This window comes from Salvelinus alpinus, chromosome 20, assembly GCF_045679555.1.
Source record: "Salvelinus alpinus chromosome 20, SLU_Salpinus.1, whole genome shotgun sequence".
NCBI lineage: Eukaryota > Metazoa > Chordata > Actinopteri > Salmoniformes > Salmonidae > Salvelinus > Salvelinus alpinus.
Genome location: NC_092105.1, coordinates 28,511,056 through 28,527,959, shown reverse-complemented (window position 1 = coordinate 28,527,959; position 16,904 = coordinate 28,511,056). Strand labels below are relative to the sequence as shown.

Sequence of the window (16,904 nt, the reverse complement as noted above, 5' to 3'; positions counted from 1 at the left end):
CCCAAAGTTGTGCCAAGTTAACTGGATGTCCTTTAGTGGTGGACTATTCCTGATACACACAGGAAACTGTTGAGCATGAAAAACCCAGCAGCGTTGCAATTCTTGACACACTCAAACTGGTGCGCCTGGCACCTACTACCATAGCCCGTTCAAAAGGTAGTTAAATATTTTGTCTTGCTCATCCACCCTCTGCATGGCACACATACACAATTCATGTATCAATTGTCTAAAGGCTTACAAATCCTTCCTTAAACTGTCTCCTCCCCTTCATCTACACTGATTTAAGTGGATTTAACAGGTAACATTGGGGTTGCAAAGGGTCGGAAACTTTCCGGTAAATTTCTGGAAATTTTCCGTGGGAATTTAAGCTCGGGAATTTGGGGAATTTTGCAAAAAATTAAGTTAGCTTACTGAACCTTTTTTGTGGGATACTCTTTTTGTACATAATGTTGCCGCTACCGTCTCTTATGACCGAAAATAACTTCTAGACATCAGGACTGCGATTACTCACCACAGACTAGCAGAACCCTTTTTCTTCTTTCACGACTATGACGAGCTCGAGGATATACGGCTCCCTCGGGAACAGGCCCCGAGCCCTGTGATTTGCGTGAAGAGAAGGTGCAGAAAGAGAGGCCGGAGAGTGGGATGCCTGCTGAGAAGTCGGAGGCGATCGAATAAACCCCCACTTCCTAAATTCTGCTAGCAAACATGCAATCTTTGGACAATAAAATGGACGAGTTATTGGGAAGATTAAACTACCAACGGGACATTAAAAACTGTAACATCTTATGCTTCACGACAACAATATCAACATACAGCTGGCTGGTTATATGATGTACTGGCAGGATAGAACAGCGGCGTCTGGTAAGACAAGGTGGTCTATGTATTTTTGTAAACAACAGCTGGTGCACGTTATATAAGGAAGTCTCGAGCTATTGCTCGCCTGAGGTAGAATTTCTCATGATAAGCTGCAGACCACATTACCTACCGAGAGAGTTTTCATCTATATTCTTTGTAGCTGTTTACATACCACCACAGTCAGAGGCTAGCACTAAGATAGCATTGAATGAGCTGTATTCCGCCATAAGCAAACAAAAATACGCTCACCCAGAGGCAGCGCTTCTAGTAGCCGGGGACATTAATGCAGGGAATCCTAAATCAGTTTTACCAAATTTCTATAAGCATGTTAAATGTGCAACCAGAGGTAAAATAACTCTGGTCCACCTATACTCCAAACACAGAGACACATACAAAGCTCTCCCTCGCCGTCCATTTGGCAAATCTGACCATAATTCCATCCTCCTGATTCCTGCTTACACACAAAAATTAAAGCAGGAAGCACCAGTAACTAGATCAATAAAAAGTGGTCAGATGAAGCAGATGCTGGAATATGTTGCGGGATTCCTCCGATGGCATTGAAGAGTACACCACATCAGTCACTGGCTTCATCAATAAGTGCACCAATGATGTCATCCCCACAGTGACCGTACGTACATACCCCAACCAGAAGTCATGGATTACAGGCAGCATCTGCACTGAGCTAAAGGCTAGACCTGCCGCTTTCAAGGAGTGGGACTCTAACCCGGAAGCTTATAAGAAATCCCGCTATGCCCTTCCGACGAACCATCAAACAGGCAATGCGTCAATACAGGACTAAGATCGAGTCGTACTACACCAGCTCTGACGCTCGTCGGATGTGGCAGGGCCTGCAAACCATTATAGACTACAAAAGGAAGCACAGCCGAGAGCTGCCCAGTGACACAATCCTACCGGACAAGCTAAACTACTTCTATGCTCGCTTCGAGGCAAATAACACTGAAACATGCATGAGAGCAACAGCTGTACCGGAAGACCGTGTGAACACGCTCTCCGCAGCCGATGTGAGTAAGATCTTAAGACAGGTCAACATTCACAAGGCCGCAGGGCCAGATGGATTACCAGGACGTGTACTGCGAGCAAGCGCTGACTAACTAGCAATTGTCTTCACTGACATTTTCAACCTCTCCCTGTCCGAGTCTGTAACACCAACATGTTTTAAGCAGACCACAATAGTGCCTGTGCCCAAGAACACTAAGGTAACCTGCCTAAATGACTACCGACCTGTAGCACTCACGTCTGTAGCCATGAAGTGCTTTGAAAGGCAAGTCATGACTCACATCAACACCATCATCCCAGAAACCCTAGACCCACTAAATTTGCATACTGCCCCAACAGATCCACAGATGATACAGACTCTAATTGCACTCCATTCATTGACTATTCATTGACTACAGCTCAGTGTTCAACACCATAGCGCCCTCAAAGCTCATCACTAAGCTAAGGACCCTGGGACTAAACACCTTCCCCTGCAACTGGATCCTGGACTTCCTGACGGGCCGCCCCCCCAGGTGATAAGGGTAGGTAACAACACATCCGCCACGCAGATCCTCAACACAGGGGCCCCTTAGGGGTGCGAGCTCAGCCTCCTCCTGTACTCCCTGTTCATTCAGGACTGCACGGCCAGGCACGACTCCAACACCGTCATTAAATTTGCCGATGACACAACAGTGGTAGGCCTGATCACCGACAACAACGAGACAGCCTATAGGGAGGAGGTCGGAGTGCCCGGAAAACAACCTCTCCCTCAACGTGATCAAGACAAAGGAGATGATTGTGGACTACAGGAAAAAGAGGACCAAGTACGCCCCCATTCTCATCGACGGGGCTGCAGTGGAGCAGGTTGAAAGCTTCAAGTTCCTTGGTGGCCACATCAACAAACTAACATGGTCCAAGCACACCATGACAATCGTGAAGCGGGCACGACAAAACCTATTCCCCCTCAGGAGACTGAAAAGATTTAGCATGGGTCCTCAGATCCTCAAAAGGTTCTACAGCTGCACCATCGAGAGCATCCTGACTGGTTGCATCACTGCCTGGTATGGCAACTGCTCGGCCTCCGACCCCAAGGCACTACAGAGGGTAGTGCAAACGGCACAGAACAACACTGGGGCCAAGCTTCCTGCCATCCAGGACCAGGCGATGTCAGAGGAAGGCCCTAACAATTGTCAAAGACTCCAGCCACCCTAGTCATAGACTGTTCTCTCTACTACCACACGGCAAGCGGTACCAGAGCACCAAGTCTAGGTCCAAAAGGCTTCTAAACAGCTTTAACTCCCAAGCCATAAGACTCCTGAACATCTAGTCAAATGGTTACCCAGACTATTTGCATTGCCCCCCCTCCACACCACTGCCACTCTCTGTTGTTATCTATGCATAGTCACTTTAATTAACTCTACCTACCACCTCAACTAACCGGTGACCCGCACAATGACTATGTACTGGCACCATCTTGTATATATTGTTATTGTTTTACTGCTGCTCTTTCTTTACTTTTATCTCTTATTCTTATCCATATTTTTTGAAACTGCACTGTTGGTTAGGGGCTCGTAAATAACTGTAAGGTCTACCTACACCTGTTGTATTCGGCGCATGTGACTAATAAAATTTGATTCAATTTGACATACGGCAATTCTAGATCTTGTGGCATATTTTGGTTAAACTATCCCCAATTCAATGGAATTGCAACACTCTGCATGCACAGTGCATTCTTCAATCACATGTACAGCTGATTCTCAAGATCTTGCATACTAATGAGATGCTATTGAACCCACACTACTACACTGTCTGAGCCAAGGACTACATGCTTTCTGGTAAGTTTTGATTACAATACTGTGTGGGTGAATATATTTTATACGACATACATCATTTTGTTAACTAGTAAATAGTAGCCTAGAGCAAAGTGTGGTTAAATAATTTCTAACTTGTTAACAATTTCTGCTAGTTTGTTTTTGCTACAATGTGGGTTTTAGCTTGCTTGTTGAGCCTGCTAACTGAGGAGTGTTAATTCACCTGTTTCCATACATGTTTCATTTAAAAACATTTAGCTTACAAAAGGAGATGTTTAATCTAACTGCTTAACTATTTATCTGTACATGGAATTGTTTTTACTCATTTTTTTCTAATCTTTACAGGAAAATGCCACGGGCACTATCTGATGTTTGGAGACATTCCACTGCAGCTAATGTAGAAGGAAAAGCTGTGTACATTTACAAATACTGTGCCAAATCATATGTGAAGAATGCAACAAAGATGCAGAATCATCTGGCCAAGTGCATAAAGTTCCCTCAGAGCTCACAACAAGCAACCTCTGACAAAAGTCCCTCTACTTCTATTCAAGGTGAAAATGATGAATCAGACACCTTATCAATAGCAACAGCTCATGGTCCTCCTGGAATCAGAAGTTTTTTTGACTCAATGAAGGAACGTAGTCAAAGAAATGCTGATGAATGTCTTGCTCGAGCTGTTTATGCAACTGGTTCCTCTCTGATGCTCACAGGCAATGTGTATTGGAAGATATTTCTGAATGTTCTTTGCCCAGCATACACCCCTCCAACCAGACATGCTTTATCTACTCATTTGCTGGAGGCAGAGTTCAACAGAGTTCAAGTGAAGGTCAAGCAAATCATAGAGAAAGCAGACTGTATTGCAATCATCTCTGATGGGTGGTTGAATGTTCGTGGGCAAGGAATAATTAACTACATCATCTCCACTCCTCAACCAGAATTCTACAAGAGCACAGACACAAGGGACAACAGACACACCGGTCTCTACATTGCAGATGAGCTGAAGGCAGTCATCAATGACCTTGGACCACAGAAGGTATTTGCACTAGTGACAGACAATGCTGCGAACATGAAGGCTGCTTGGTCTAAAGTGGAGGAGTCCTACCCTCACATCACACCCATTGGCTGTGCTGCTCATGCATTGAATCTGCTCCTCAAGGACATCATGGCTCTGAAAACAATGGATACACTCTACAAAAGAGCCAAGGAAATGGTTAGGTATGTGAAGGGTCATCAAGTTCTAGCAGCAATCTACCTCACCAAGCAAGTGAGAAGAATACGAGCACCACATTGAAGCTGCCCAGCAACAACCGTTGGGGTGGTGTTGTCATCATGTTTGACAGTCTCCTGGAGGGGAAGGTCTGTCTCCAAGAAATGGCAATATAACAGTCTGCCAATATGGACAGCCCCATCAAGAGGATCCTCCTAGATTATGTATTTTGGGAGAGAGTGGTAAGCAGCCTGAAACTCCTGAAACATATAGCAGTAGCCATTGCACTGATTGAGGGAGACAATGCCATCCTGTCTGATGTTCAGACTCTGCTTGCAGATGTACAAGAAGAAATCCGTACTGCCCTGCCCACTTCACTGTTGCTCCAAGCAGAGGAAACTGCAGTTCTGAAATACATCAAAAAGCGTGAAGACTTCTGCCTGAAACCCATACACGCAGCAGCGTACATGTTGGACCCCAAGTATGCTGGCAAGAGCATCCTGTCTGGTGCAGAGATCAACAAGGCCTATGGTGTCATCACTACCGTGTCTCGCCACCTTGGCCTGGATTAGGGCAAGGTTCTTGGCAGTCTGGCAAAGTACACTTCCAAGCAAGGAGTTTGGGATGGAGATGCAATATGGCAGTCGTGCCAACATATCTCAACAGCCACCTGGTGGAAGGGACTTTGTGGATCTGAGGCTCTTTCCCCTGCTGCCTCCATCATCCTCCAAATCCCACCAACATCAGCCACCTCAGAGTGCAACTGGTCCTTGTTTGGGAACACCCACATCAAAGCACGCAACAGGCTGACCAATACAAGGGTTAAAAAATTGGTGGTCTACGGGCAAATTTGAGGCTTTTTGAGCCTGACAACGAGCCATCCTCAACAAGGTTGGAAAGTGACAGTGAAGATGAGGCCTCAGAGTCTGATGTTCAAGAGGTGGACATTGAGGAGGGAGGCAGGGAGAAGACATGGAAGCCTGAGAGGAAGACAACCAAAGCTTTAGTCTCCAGACTATCATTTTACAGATGTATATTGAAAACAATTTTGGGAGATGCGATGGATCATTGGGGATCATTCAATATTCCCTTTATTTTGTTGTTCAGTGAAATCATCCCATGTGAAGAGTCAACTAATTTAATGAAAGTTCAATTCGTAACAAATGTTTGTTTTTTTTCAATTGGAAGATTTAATCATTTGCAATTGTCTACTTATGATCAGGTAACAGGTTTATGTTTCTGTCTCTATATGATATTGTAAATATATCCAATGCAAAAAACATCTACATTTAAATGATATTAATATTAATTTGCATATATTTCCGTTAACTCCCGTGGGAATTAACAGGAATATATGTAAAGTTTCCACCTTTAAATATTCCCCAAAATGTGCAACCCTAGGTGACATCAATAAGGGATCATAGCGTTCACGGTGATTCACCTGGTCAGTCTATGTCTTGGAAAGATCAGGTGTTCCTAATGCTTTGTACACTCAGTGTAAATGCTGATGATGAGTAATGAACTATTGCTAAGAAATACATGAAGAATTCACAATAGCTATACAGACTATGAAACTGAGTGAAAGGGTAATTACATTTACGTGCTTCTACACCTGCATTGCTTGCTGTTTGGGGTTTTAGGCTGGGTTTCTGTACAGCACTTTGAGATATCAGCTGATGTAAGAAGGGCTATATAAATAAATACATTTGATTTACATTTTAGTCATTTAGCAGATGCTCTTATCCAGAGACATACAGTAGTGAGTGCATACATTTTAATACATTTTTCATACTGGCCACCGTGGGAATTGAACCCACGACCCTGGCGCTTGCGCCATGCTCTACCAACTGAGCTATAAGGATATGGCGTGGTTAAGTCTATATCAGGAATTCCAGTTCAGACACCAGTTCTAGTAGGCTAAGTAAAGCTATAACACAAATGTAGGCTGCACATACTGTACAGAACAGTAAAAACTAAGCACAGTACAATGCAAATTGAAGCCCTTCTGTTACCTCTAGTAGCCTCTTCTCCCAGTGGTTTAGCTCAGTACCCATCCCTCCCTGGTTCTCCAGCTCCATACCCTCCAGGATGGGACAGCCAAAGTGTCTCCTCGCCTCTTCCTGCAAACACATGCAGGGGTACAGGACGCGAACATTAACCACATTACAGGACAGGGCAGGACAACACAGGGCAGTGCAGCACAACAATAATAAATTAGCATAAAACCGCACAGAACAACAGAGCACAGCCTCTACAATGGCACATATCTACCAATGACAAATACATGTAAATACATGATTCAACAGGGAGGAGCTTAAAAGCAGGATTTCTTACCACAACACGCGGTGTCACTAGAAGATGAACTTCATGTCGGACCATCACGCCACCACGGATGTCCCATAATCGAGTCACTTTACGTATCACTGCATCACTCCACTGATACAGGCCTAAACTATAATAGAAAGCAAAAGTTCTCTCAAACATCAACATGATTTTAGAAACATATAATAATTTTTCTGTTGTGCATCGTATTTTCGTCTAGGCTTGGTGCTTATAACAAAAAGCGCAATTCTAAAAACACAGCCTGACAGTGGAGGATAATGATTAAGTATACATACCTCTCGTTGAATGCTGGCAGTCCACTTGCAAACCGAGGTGTCAGAGGCTTGCCATCATCATCGTGATAAAATGCGAACAGCCCTGCAGAAAAACCCTGTTGGACACACGTTAAAGAAATTAATTAAATAACATTACTCAATCAATAATGAAATCTGCGTTGGACATGTTTAATTCATTATGGTATTTACTTAAGTCATTCATGACTAGCTTCACCCCAATAGGAATAAAAAGTAGATTGTTTCCAATGCACTCACCAGGGCGTGTATGACTTCGTGTTTGACGGTTGACAGCATACCCTCAAACTCCTGAGGTTGGGTGGATATCATATTGGGGCACAGGTTGGCATATCCAGCAATGGGTCTAAAAAGGTAAAGAAAGTGAAACTGACATAAAATATCATTGGGTTAAAAGACCTATTCATGGGCTACCATGTCACCTACCAGACCCAATCAGTAGCTACGGCAATCTGGAATAGACTAAGATCCCGTTATAATCCTGTAAAATATATTCAAAGGGTTAACCGGGTGTGTTTAAAGAGTGTTGGAGGCTTACCTGTCCAGCTCAGACTCCAGTTGACAGTATGCAGCATAGGCCACAATGTTCTCCTGTCCACAGCGTTCTGTAGTCACCCCACTGACGTAGAGGACAAAGTCAGCCCCCTCCACCCCCTTCCCGTCCGGAGTCCCTGCTGAGCCACAAGACCTCCCTGTCTCGCTGCACACCTTGCATTGCTGGAATTCATATATACATAATTGCATTTTAATTTATTTATTTAAAACAGGAAAATCGCATTGAAGCCCAGTTCTCGTTTACAGGTAAGTCCTGAAATACTTTACCTTGCATTGCTGGAAATCACACAATGGACGTAATACAGTAAAATCATCAAACTACAGTACTCAAGAACACCATCAGCCAACATTTCTATATGCCTACCAGTTGAGCTATATATATATATATATATACACACACAGTTGAAGTCAGAAGTTTACATACACTTAGGTTGGAGTCAGTAAAACTTGTTTTTCAATCACTCCACAAATTTCTTGATAACAAACTATAGTTTTGGCTAGTCGGTTAGGACATCTACTTTGTGCACGACACAAGTAATTTTTCCAACAATTGGTTACAGACAGATTATTTCACTTATAATTCAGTGTCACAATTCCAGTGAGTCAGAAGCTTACATACACTAAGTTGACTATGCCTTTAAACAGCTTGGAAAATTCCAGAAAATGATGTCATAGCTTTAGAAGCTTCTGATAGGCTAATTGACATCATTTGAGTCAATTGGAGGTGTACCTGTGGATGTATTTCAAGGCCTACCTTCAAACTCAGTGCCTCTTTGCTTGACATCAAGGGAAAATCAAAAGAAATCAGCCAAGACCTCAGAAAAAAAATTGTAGACCTCCACAAGTCTGGTTCATCCTTGGGAGCAATTTCCAAATGCCTGAAGGTACCACATTCTTCTGTACAAACAATTGCACGCAAGTATAAACACCATGGGACCACATACCCATCATACCGCTCAGGAAGGAGACGCGTTCTGTCTCCTAGAGATTAACGTACTTTGGTGCGAAAAGTGCAAATCAATCCCAGAACAACAGCAAAGAACCTTGTGAAGATGCTGGAGGAAACGGGTACAAAAGTATCTATATCCACAGTAAAACGAGTCCTATATCAACATAACCTGAAAGGCCGCTCAGCAAGGAAGAAGCCACTGCTCCAAAACCGCCATAAAAAAGCCAGACTACGGTTTGCAACTGCACATGGGGACAAAGATCGTACTTTTTGGAGAAATGTCCTCTGGTCTGATGAAACAAAAATAGAACGATTTGGCCAAAATGACCATCGTTATGTTTGGAGGAAAAGGGGAGGCTTGCAAGCAGAAGAAAACCATCCCAACCGTGAAGCACGGGGGTAGCAGCATCATGTTGTGGGGGTGCTTTGCTGCAGTTGAGACTGGTGCACTTCACAAAATAGATGGCATCATGAGGGAGGAAAATTATGTGGATATTGAAGCAACATCTCAAGACATCAGTCAGGTAGTTAAAGCTTGGTCGCAAATGGGTCTTCCAAATGGACAATAACCCCAAGCATACTTCCAAAGTTGTGGCAAAATGGCTGAAGGACAACAAAGTCAAGGTATTGGAGTGGCCATCACAAAGCCCTGACCTCAATCCTATTGAAAGTGTGTGATTTGTGGGCAGAACTGAAAAAGCGTGTGCGAGCAAGGAGGCCTACAAACCTGACTCCGTTACACCAGCTCTGTCAGGAGGAATGGGCCAAAATTCACCCAACTTATTGTGGGAAGCTTGTGGAAGGCTACCCAAAACGTTTGACCCAAGTTAAACCATTTAAAGGCAATGCTGCCAAATACTAATTGAGTGTATGTACACTTCTGACCCACTGGGAATGTGATGAAAGAAATAAAAGCTGAAATAAATCACTCTACTATTATTCTGACATTTCACATTCTTAAAATAAAGTGATGATCCTAACTGACCTAAGACAGGGAATTTTTACTAGGATAAAATGTCAGGAATTGTGAAAAACTGAGTTTAAATGTATTTGGCTAAGGTGTATGTAAACTTCTGACTTCAACTGTATATGAGGTTTTTTATGTTTTATTGCTAGGACTAAACGGAATGAGCAGGGGGACACAGAGGAAGAGTGTGAAGACCGATGTGGCTGGAATTCAAATTCCACGCAGACAGTTGGATCATGTGCGTGTTGAGGACGGTTTCAGTTTAACCTTGTTTAGTCTCATTGAGATAATCTCTTTTACAAGAGAGCCCTGTTGAAGATAGCAGCAGGAGGCAATGGTAGCAAGCCAGGTGAGTAGGTAACATATAGAGGAAACAGAGTGGAGCATGGAGGCTAACTATTATGTCTTCAGGCTAAGTCAAATAATATTGTATTTAAAGTGATTAAATAGATGTCTAAAGGAACAATAACATCGCTGGTTAAAAAGGCCAAGCTTAAAAAGGTGAGTAACAAGCAATAGAGGTAGTTTAGAAGACAAAAGCTTCTGGACTGTCTTAAACGACCCATGAACCAGAAGTGCTAATCTTGTTTGAGGCTGTCAGGTCAGTGAGGCCACCCTCAGTTCTGCACACAACAGGCACTCCAACCTAAGCCCTATCATAATTCTAATTTCACTGAGCTGCATTAGCTAATCCCATAACTACAGAATGGTCCACGGGTGCCTGGTGGTACATTGTCCCTATGCGTAGAGGAACAGTGGAAGGACTGGCACCTATAATGATGATGTACTTTCCATGTTTTATTAATAACAAATCATTACCAGAAATCACATGTTCATAACAGCGACCAATAACAGTGACCAACACTGACTAAGTAAGTTACTTGAGACCTGGTATTACTAATAACTAGTCTATCAACCAACCTACTTTGTCACTACACCTCATGTTCCAATTTCTGTGGCGTAGACTGACCTGCAGATGATGGTCAGGAACAATGACGGGTCCACACTTAGTGATGTCTGCACATGCTCCCTGGCAGTAGCGGTGAGGGTCATCTTTCTTCCTCAGATACTGATTGGTCACACATTGTCTGAACAGAAACACATTTTATAATGCAAGAGAAAGATGCATGAACTGAACCGCTTGACTGATCGAGCCTTGCATTAATGACTTGACATAGCTTAGCGTGCCCTTTAGATATTCAATATATGAGAAGCATTCAGTGTTTTTGGCCTATTCAACAATATAGATGATCTTGACACATCTTAAAATGCTACACTCACTACCTCAACTGAATTACAAACATTAAACTATTTTATTGTCTTCTTGAAATGAGAACATGTTCTTGAACCACGTTGGAGGGTGATCATGTTCCAGGACCGTGTTGGAGGGTGATCATGTTCCAGGACCGTGTTGGAGGGTGACCATGTTCCAGGACCGCGTTGGAGGGTGATCATGTTCCAGGACCGTGTTGGAGGGTGACCATGTTCCAGGACCGTGTTGGAGGGTGACCATGTTCCAGGACCGTGTTGGAGGGTGATCATGTTCCAGGACCGTGTTGGAGGGTGATCATGTTCCAGGACCGTGTTGGAGGGTGACCATGTTCCAGGACCGCGTTGGAGGGTGACCATGTTCCAGGACCGCGTTGGAGGGTGATCATGTTCCAGGACCGCGTTGGAGGGTGATCATGTTCCAGGACCGCGTTGGAGGGTGATCATGTTCCAGGACCGCGTTGGAGGGTGATCATGTTCCAGGACCGCGTTGGAGGGTGATCATGTTCCAGGACCGCGTTGTAGGGTGATCATGTTCCAGGACCGCGTTGGAGGGTGATCATGTTCCAGGACCGCGTTGGAGGGTGATCATGTTCCAGGACCGCGTTGGAGGGTGATCATGTTCCAGGACCGCGTTGGAGGGTGATCATGTTCCAGAACCGCGTTGGAGGGTGATCATGTTCCAGGACCGTGTTGGAGGGTGATCATGTTCCAGGACCGTGTTGGAGGGTGATCATGTTCCAGGACCGTGTTGGAGGGTGATCATGTTCCAGGACCGCGTTGGAGGGTGATCATGTTCCAGAACGGGGTTGGAGGGTGATCATGTTCCAGGACCGTGTTGGAGGGTGATCATGTTCCAGGACCGTGTTGGAGGGTGATCATGTTCCAGGACCGTGTTGGAGGGTGATCATGTTCCAGGATCGTGTTGGAGGGTGATCATGTTCCAGGACCGCGTTGGAGGGTGATCATGTTCCAGGACCGCGTTGGAGGGTGATCATGTTCCAGGACCGTGTTGGAGGGTGATCATGTTCCAGGACCGCGTTGGAGGGTGATCATGTCAGTGGACCGCGTTGGAGGGTGATCATGTTCCAGGACCGTGTTGGAGGGTGATCATGTTCCAGGACCGTGTTGGAGGGTGATCATGTTTCCGGACCGCGTTGGAGGGTGATCATGTCAGTGGACCGCGTTGGAGGGTGATCATGTTTCAGGACCGTGTTGGAGGGTGATCATGTTCCAGGACCGTGTTGGAGGGTGACCATGTCAGTGGACCGCGTTGGAGGGTGACCATGTCAGTGGACCGCGTTGGAGGGTGACCATGTCAGTGGACCGCGTTGGAGGGTGACCATGTCAGTGGACCGCGTTTTTGGGTGACCATGTCAGTGGACCGCGTTGGAGGGTGACCATGTCAGTGGACCGCGTTGGAGGGTGACCATGTCAGTGGACCGCGTTGGAGGGTGACCATGTCAGTGGACCGCGTTGGAGGGTGACCATGTCAGTGGACCGCGTTGGAGGGTGACCATGTCAGTGGACCGCGTTGGAGGGTGACCATGTCAGTGGACCGCGTTGGAGGCTGACCATGTCAGTGGACCGCGTTGGAGGCTGACCATGTCAGTGGACCGCGTTGGAGGGTGATCATGATCTTGGACCGTGTTGGAGGGTGATCATGATCTTGGACCGTGTTGGAGGGTGATCATGATCTTGGACCGTGTTGGAGGGTGATCATGATCTTGGACCGTGCTGGAGGGTGATCATGTTAATGGCCTGTGCTGGAGGGTGATCATGTTAATGAACTGTGCTGGATGGTGATCATGTTAATGAACTGTGCTGGAGGGTGATCATGTTAATGAACTTTGCTGGAGGGTGATCATGTTAATGAACTTTGCTGGAGGGTGATCATGTTAATGAACTGTGCTGGAGGGTGATCATGTTAATGAACTGTGCTGGAGGGTGATCATGTTAATGAACTGTGCTGGAGGGTGATCATGTTAATGAACTGTGGTGGAGGGTGATCATGTTAATGGCCTGTGCTGGAGGGTGATCATGTTAATGGCCTGTGCTGGAGGGTGATCATGTTAATGTCCTGTGCTGGAGGGTGATCATGTTAATGGACTATGCTGGAGGGTGATCATGTTAATGAACTGTGCTGGAGGGTGATGGGAGGTGAGAACATTACCTGCTGAGTAATACAGGTCCTGCTTGCCGGCGAACCTGAAATGCCTTCTGTAGATAATCAATTGCTTGTGGAAAAAGTGTATCCTGTAGAAAACAAAAAGGCAGTGTTTATTAACCAGCCTCCAGCTAAAAAGGACACACAACATAATATTAGCCAGCAGCAACAAAACTTCAAAGGTAACATTGTCATAGCCATGATAGACATGACAATATACCTATTGTCCTGTATGTCAATGGAAAATATATCTGACCTCATTCACACAAACATACCTTCACAAGTCTTCTTTTATTTGAAGTTAACCTTTGGAAGAAGACATGTATTTATAATAACCAGGTTACAGTAAAGCCTGGCACACACTTACATTACAAACTGACAACTCTGTAGTAAGAAAAAATGTACTTACTTGTCCACACTTGAATCATAAATTATCGTTATCTTCAATTGTTGATCAGAGCTTCTTTTGGTTAATCTTTCAGACTTCAGGTACACTTTATGGACAACCTACAAGAAACATTGTTGAAAGAAAAGTAGCGGTAGTAATGTATTATCATGTAGAAAGAATGAGGTCGGTGTTATACTAGCTTTAATTTGATACAGCGCTCTTCGTGTAAATAATAAATGTAATTGCATGCAATAAATTAACATTTGTATTTAAAAAAGTTAACCTTTCTGTAATGTAACATTTTCAACAGGGCCCAGCCCCCAAAATACCCATCACCCCTACTCGGTACTTTTTAACAATCTACCTAATACGCCCCTATTGCCATGGCTCAAGCGCCCCACGCAAAGTACCTCAGCTATGTATCAATTCCTTACGAGAAAATAACTGGTAAGCAAGCGATAACGACACTCACCTCCGACGGAGATGGAACTTGATGTTTACACGTATGACAATGCACAAACAGAAATAGAAGGGAGAAGGTGCAGATACGGCTCAATGACCCAAGCTTCCAAAAGCGTATCAACTCTGTCGCCATCTTATGTCCAGCGAAGCTGACACCAGTAGTGATTGAACTCCTGTTTCATAATCACAGCGCACAGAGAGAACGATGCCCCTCCACCACTATGTTATTGATAGGTATATATCTTATTAGGCCGGCGAAACCAATGCAATTTGCCCGTGTGTTGCTAGCTTTAGCCTTTAGTTTAGCTGCTAGTGCTTAGTCTTACATCATCACTTCCGGGTCGTCAGATTTCCCTGAAAAAAGCTTCACAACAAAAGTTTGCCATCTTAACAATACATGGGGAGCTGCATGCTCGACATTTACTGGGGGGCTGGACCAACTCAAGGTATTATTATAAAACCCACCTTCCCAATGTTAAAAATATTTTCACATGACCCCGCCCTTTGTACTGTAAACCAATAAACAAACCATACCGACTTCGAGCGCTTCCATATCATGGTTTGCGTTTTCAACACCACAATAAATAGACTAGGTCACTCTTGACAAACAGAAAATACATCCCTCCCTACATTATAAACCTACCCAGTATTGAAGGCTTGGCTTGACAATCTCCAAATGTCATTAAACCTTTTGATGTTTTGTTTCAGATGTCTCTTTCCAGTCATGAAATGGCTGCTACACAGTTTGGATTGATATATTTTGTTTGTCAGTAAATACATACATACACACATATATATATATATTATATATATATACACACACACACAGTACCAGTAAAAAGTTTGGACACACCTTCTCATTCAAAAGTTTTTCTTTATTTTTACTATTTTCTACATTGTAGAATAATAGTGAAGACATCAAAACTATGAAATAACACATATGGAATCATGTTAAACAAATCAAAATATATTTTATATTTCAGATTCTTCCAAGTAGCCACCCTTTGCCTTGATGACAGCTTTGCACGCTCTTGGCATTCTCTCAACCAGCTTCACCTGGAATGCTTTTCCAACCATCTTGAAGGAGTTCCCACAAACACTCAGAACTTGTTGGCTGCTTTTCCTTCACTCTGCGGTCCAACTCATCCCAAACCATCTCAATTGGATTGAGGTTGGGTGATTGTGGAGGCCAGGTCATCTGATGCAGCATTCGATCACTCTCCTTCTTGGTCAAATAGCTCTTATACGGCCTGGAGGTGTGTTGGGTCATTGTCCTGTTGAAAAACAAATGATAGTCCCACTAAGCGCAAACCAGGTGGGATGGCGTGTTGCTGCAGAATGCTGTGGTAGCCATGCTGGTTAAGTGTGCCTTGAATTCCAAATAAATCAGACAGTCACCAGCAAAGCACCCCCACACCATCACACCTCCTTCTCCATGCTTCACGGTGTAAACCACACATGCGGAGATCATCCGTTCACCTACTCTGTGTCTCACAAAGACACAGAGGTTGGAAACAAAAATCTCAAATTTGGACTAAAGAACAGATTTCCACCGGTCTAATGTCCATTGCTCATGTTTCTTGCCCAAGCAAGTCTCTTCTCATTGGTGTCCTTTAGTAGTGGTTTCTTTGCAGCTTTTCGACCATGAAGTCCTGATTCCACACAGTCTCATCTGAACAGTTGATGTTGAGATGTGTCTGTTACTTGAACTCTGTGAAGCATTTATTTGGGCTGCAATTTCTGAGGCTGGTAACTCTAATGAACTTATCCTCTGCAGCAGAGGTAACTCTGGGTCTTCCTTTCCTGTGGCAGTACTCATGAGAGCCAGTTTCATCATAGCGCTTGATGGTTTTTGCGACTGCACTTGAAGAAACGTTCAAAGTTCTTGACATTTTCCGATTGACTGCACTGCATATCTTAAAGTAATGATGGACTGTCATTTCTCTTTGCTTATTTGAGCTGTTCTTGCAATAATATGGACTTGGTCTTTTACCAAATATGGGCTATCTTCTGTATACCACCCCTACCTTGTCACAACACAAATGATTGGCTCGAACGCATTAAGAAGGAAAGAAATTCCACAAATTAACTTTTGACAAGGCACACCTGTTAATTGAAATGCATTCCAGGTAACAACTACCTCATGAAGCATATTGAGAGAATGCCAAGAGTGTGCAAAGCTGTCATCAATGTGAAGGGTGGCTACTTTGAAGAATATCAAATATATTTAGATTTGTTTAACAGTTTTTTAGTTACTACAAGATTCCATATGTGTTATTTCATAGTTTTGATGTCTTCGCTATTATTCTACAATGTAGAAAATAGTAAAAATAAAGAAAGGCCCTTGAATGAATAGTTGTGTCTAAACTTTTGACTCGTACTGTACATCTGTTGTATGCTATTCCTGCAGCTGCATCATCCGCATCTGCAATCTTCAGTTGCTGCTACATCCATTTATTGACAGTTAAATTAATGATATATAGCTATTGATTCTTTAAGAATATAACTTATTGTCTTGTGAGCTTAGTTCAACTGTCGCACCCCATCAGAACTCAAAATATAAGCTTGTTTTACTCCAATGTTTGTAAACAATGTCAATGTTAAAACTATAATTTTGATGACCTCATGGATGGTCAGTCCTT

The 16,904-nt window shown here is 43.8% G+C and overlaps 1 protein-coding gene across 2 annotated transcripts in view; it reads right to left on the bottom strand.

Annotated features, from left to right (window-relative positions):
* Nucleotides 1-14,597, bottom strand: part of LOC139546630 (leishmanolysin-like peptidase) — a 29,275-nt gene extending 14,678 nt beyond the window's left edge. For both annotated transcript variants that reach the window (XM_071355242.1, XM_071355243.1), the window contains exons 1-10: nucleotides 14,273-14,597; nucleotides 13,822-13,919; nucleotides 13,688-13,718; nucleotides 13,419-13,501; nucleotides 10,947-11,064; nucleotides 8,044-8,222; nucleotides 7,746-7,851; nucleotides 7,491-7,585; nucleotides 7,207-7,324; nucleotides 6,885-6,992 (exon numbers count right to left, since the gene is read on the bottom strand). In XM_071355242.1, the coding sequence (XP_071211343.1) occupies nucleotides 6,885-6,992; nucleotides 7,207-7,324; nucleotides 7,491-7,585; nucleotides 7,746-7,851; nucleotides 8,044-8,222; nucleotides 10,947-11,064; nucleotides 13,419-13,501; nucleotides 13,688-13,718; nucleotides 13,822-13,919; nucleotides 14,273-14,395 (1,059 nt within the window). In that variant the 5' untranslated portion in view covers nucleotides 14,396-14,597. The remainder of the gene's footprint in view (nucleotides 1-6,884; nucleotides 6,993-7,206; nucleotides 7,325-7,490; nucleotides 7,586-7,745; nucleotides 7,852-8,043; nucleotides 8,223-10,946; nucleotides 11,065-13,418; nucleotides 13,502-13,687; nucleotides 13,719-13,821; nucleotides 13,920-14,272) is intronic.
* Between the last annotated feature and the right edge of the window lie 2,307 nt (nucleotides 14,598-16,904).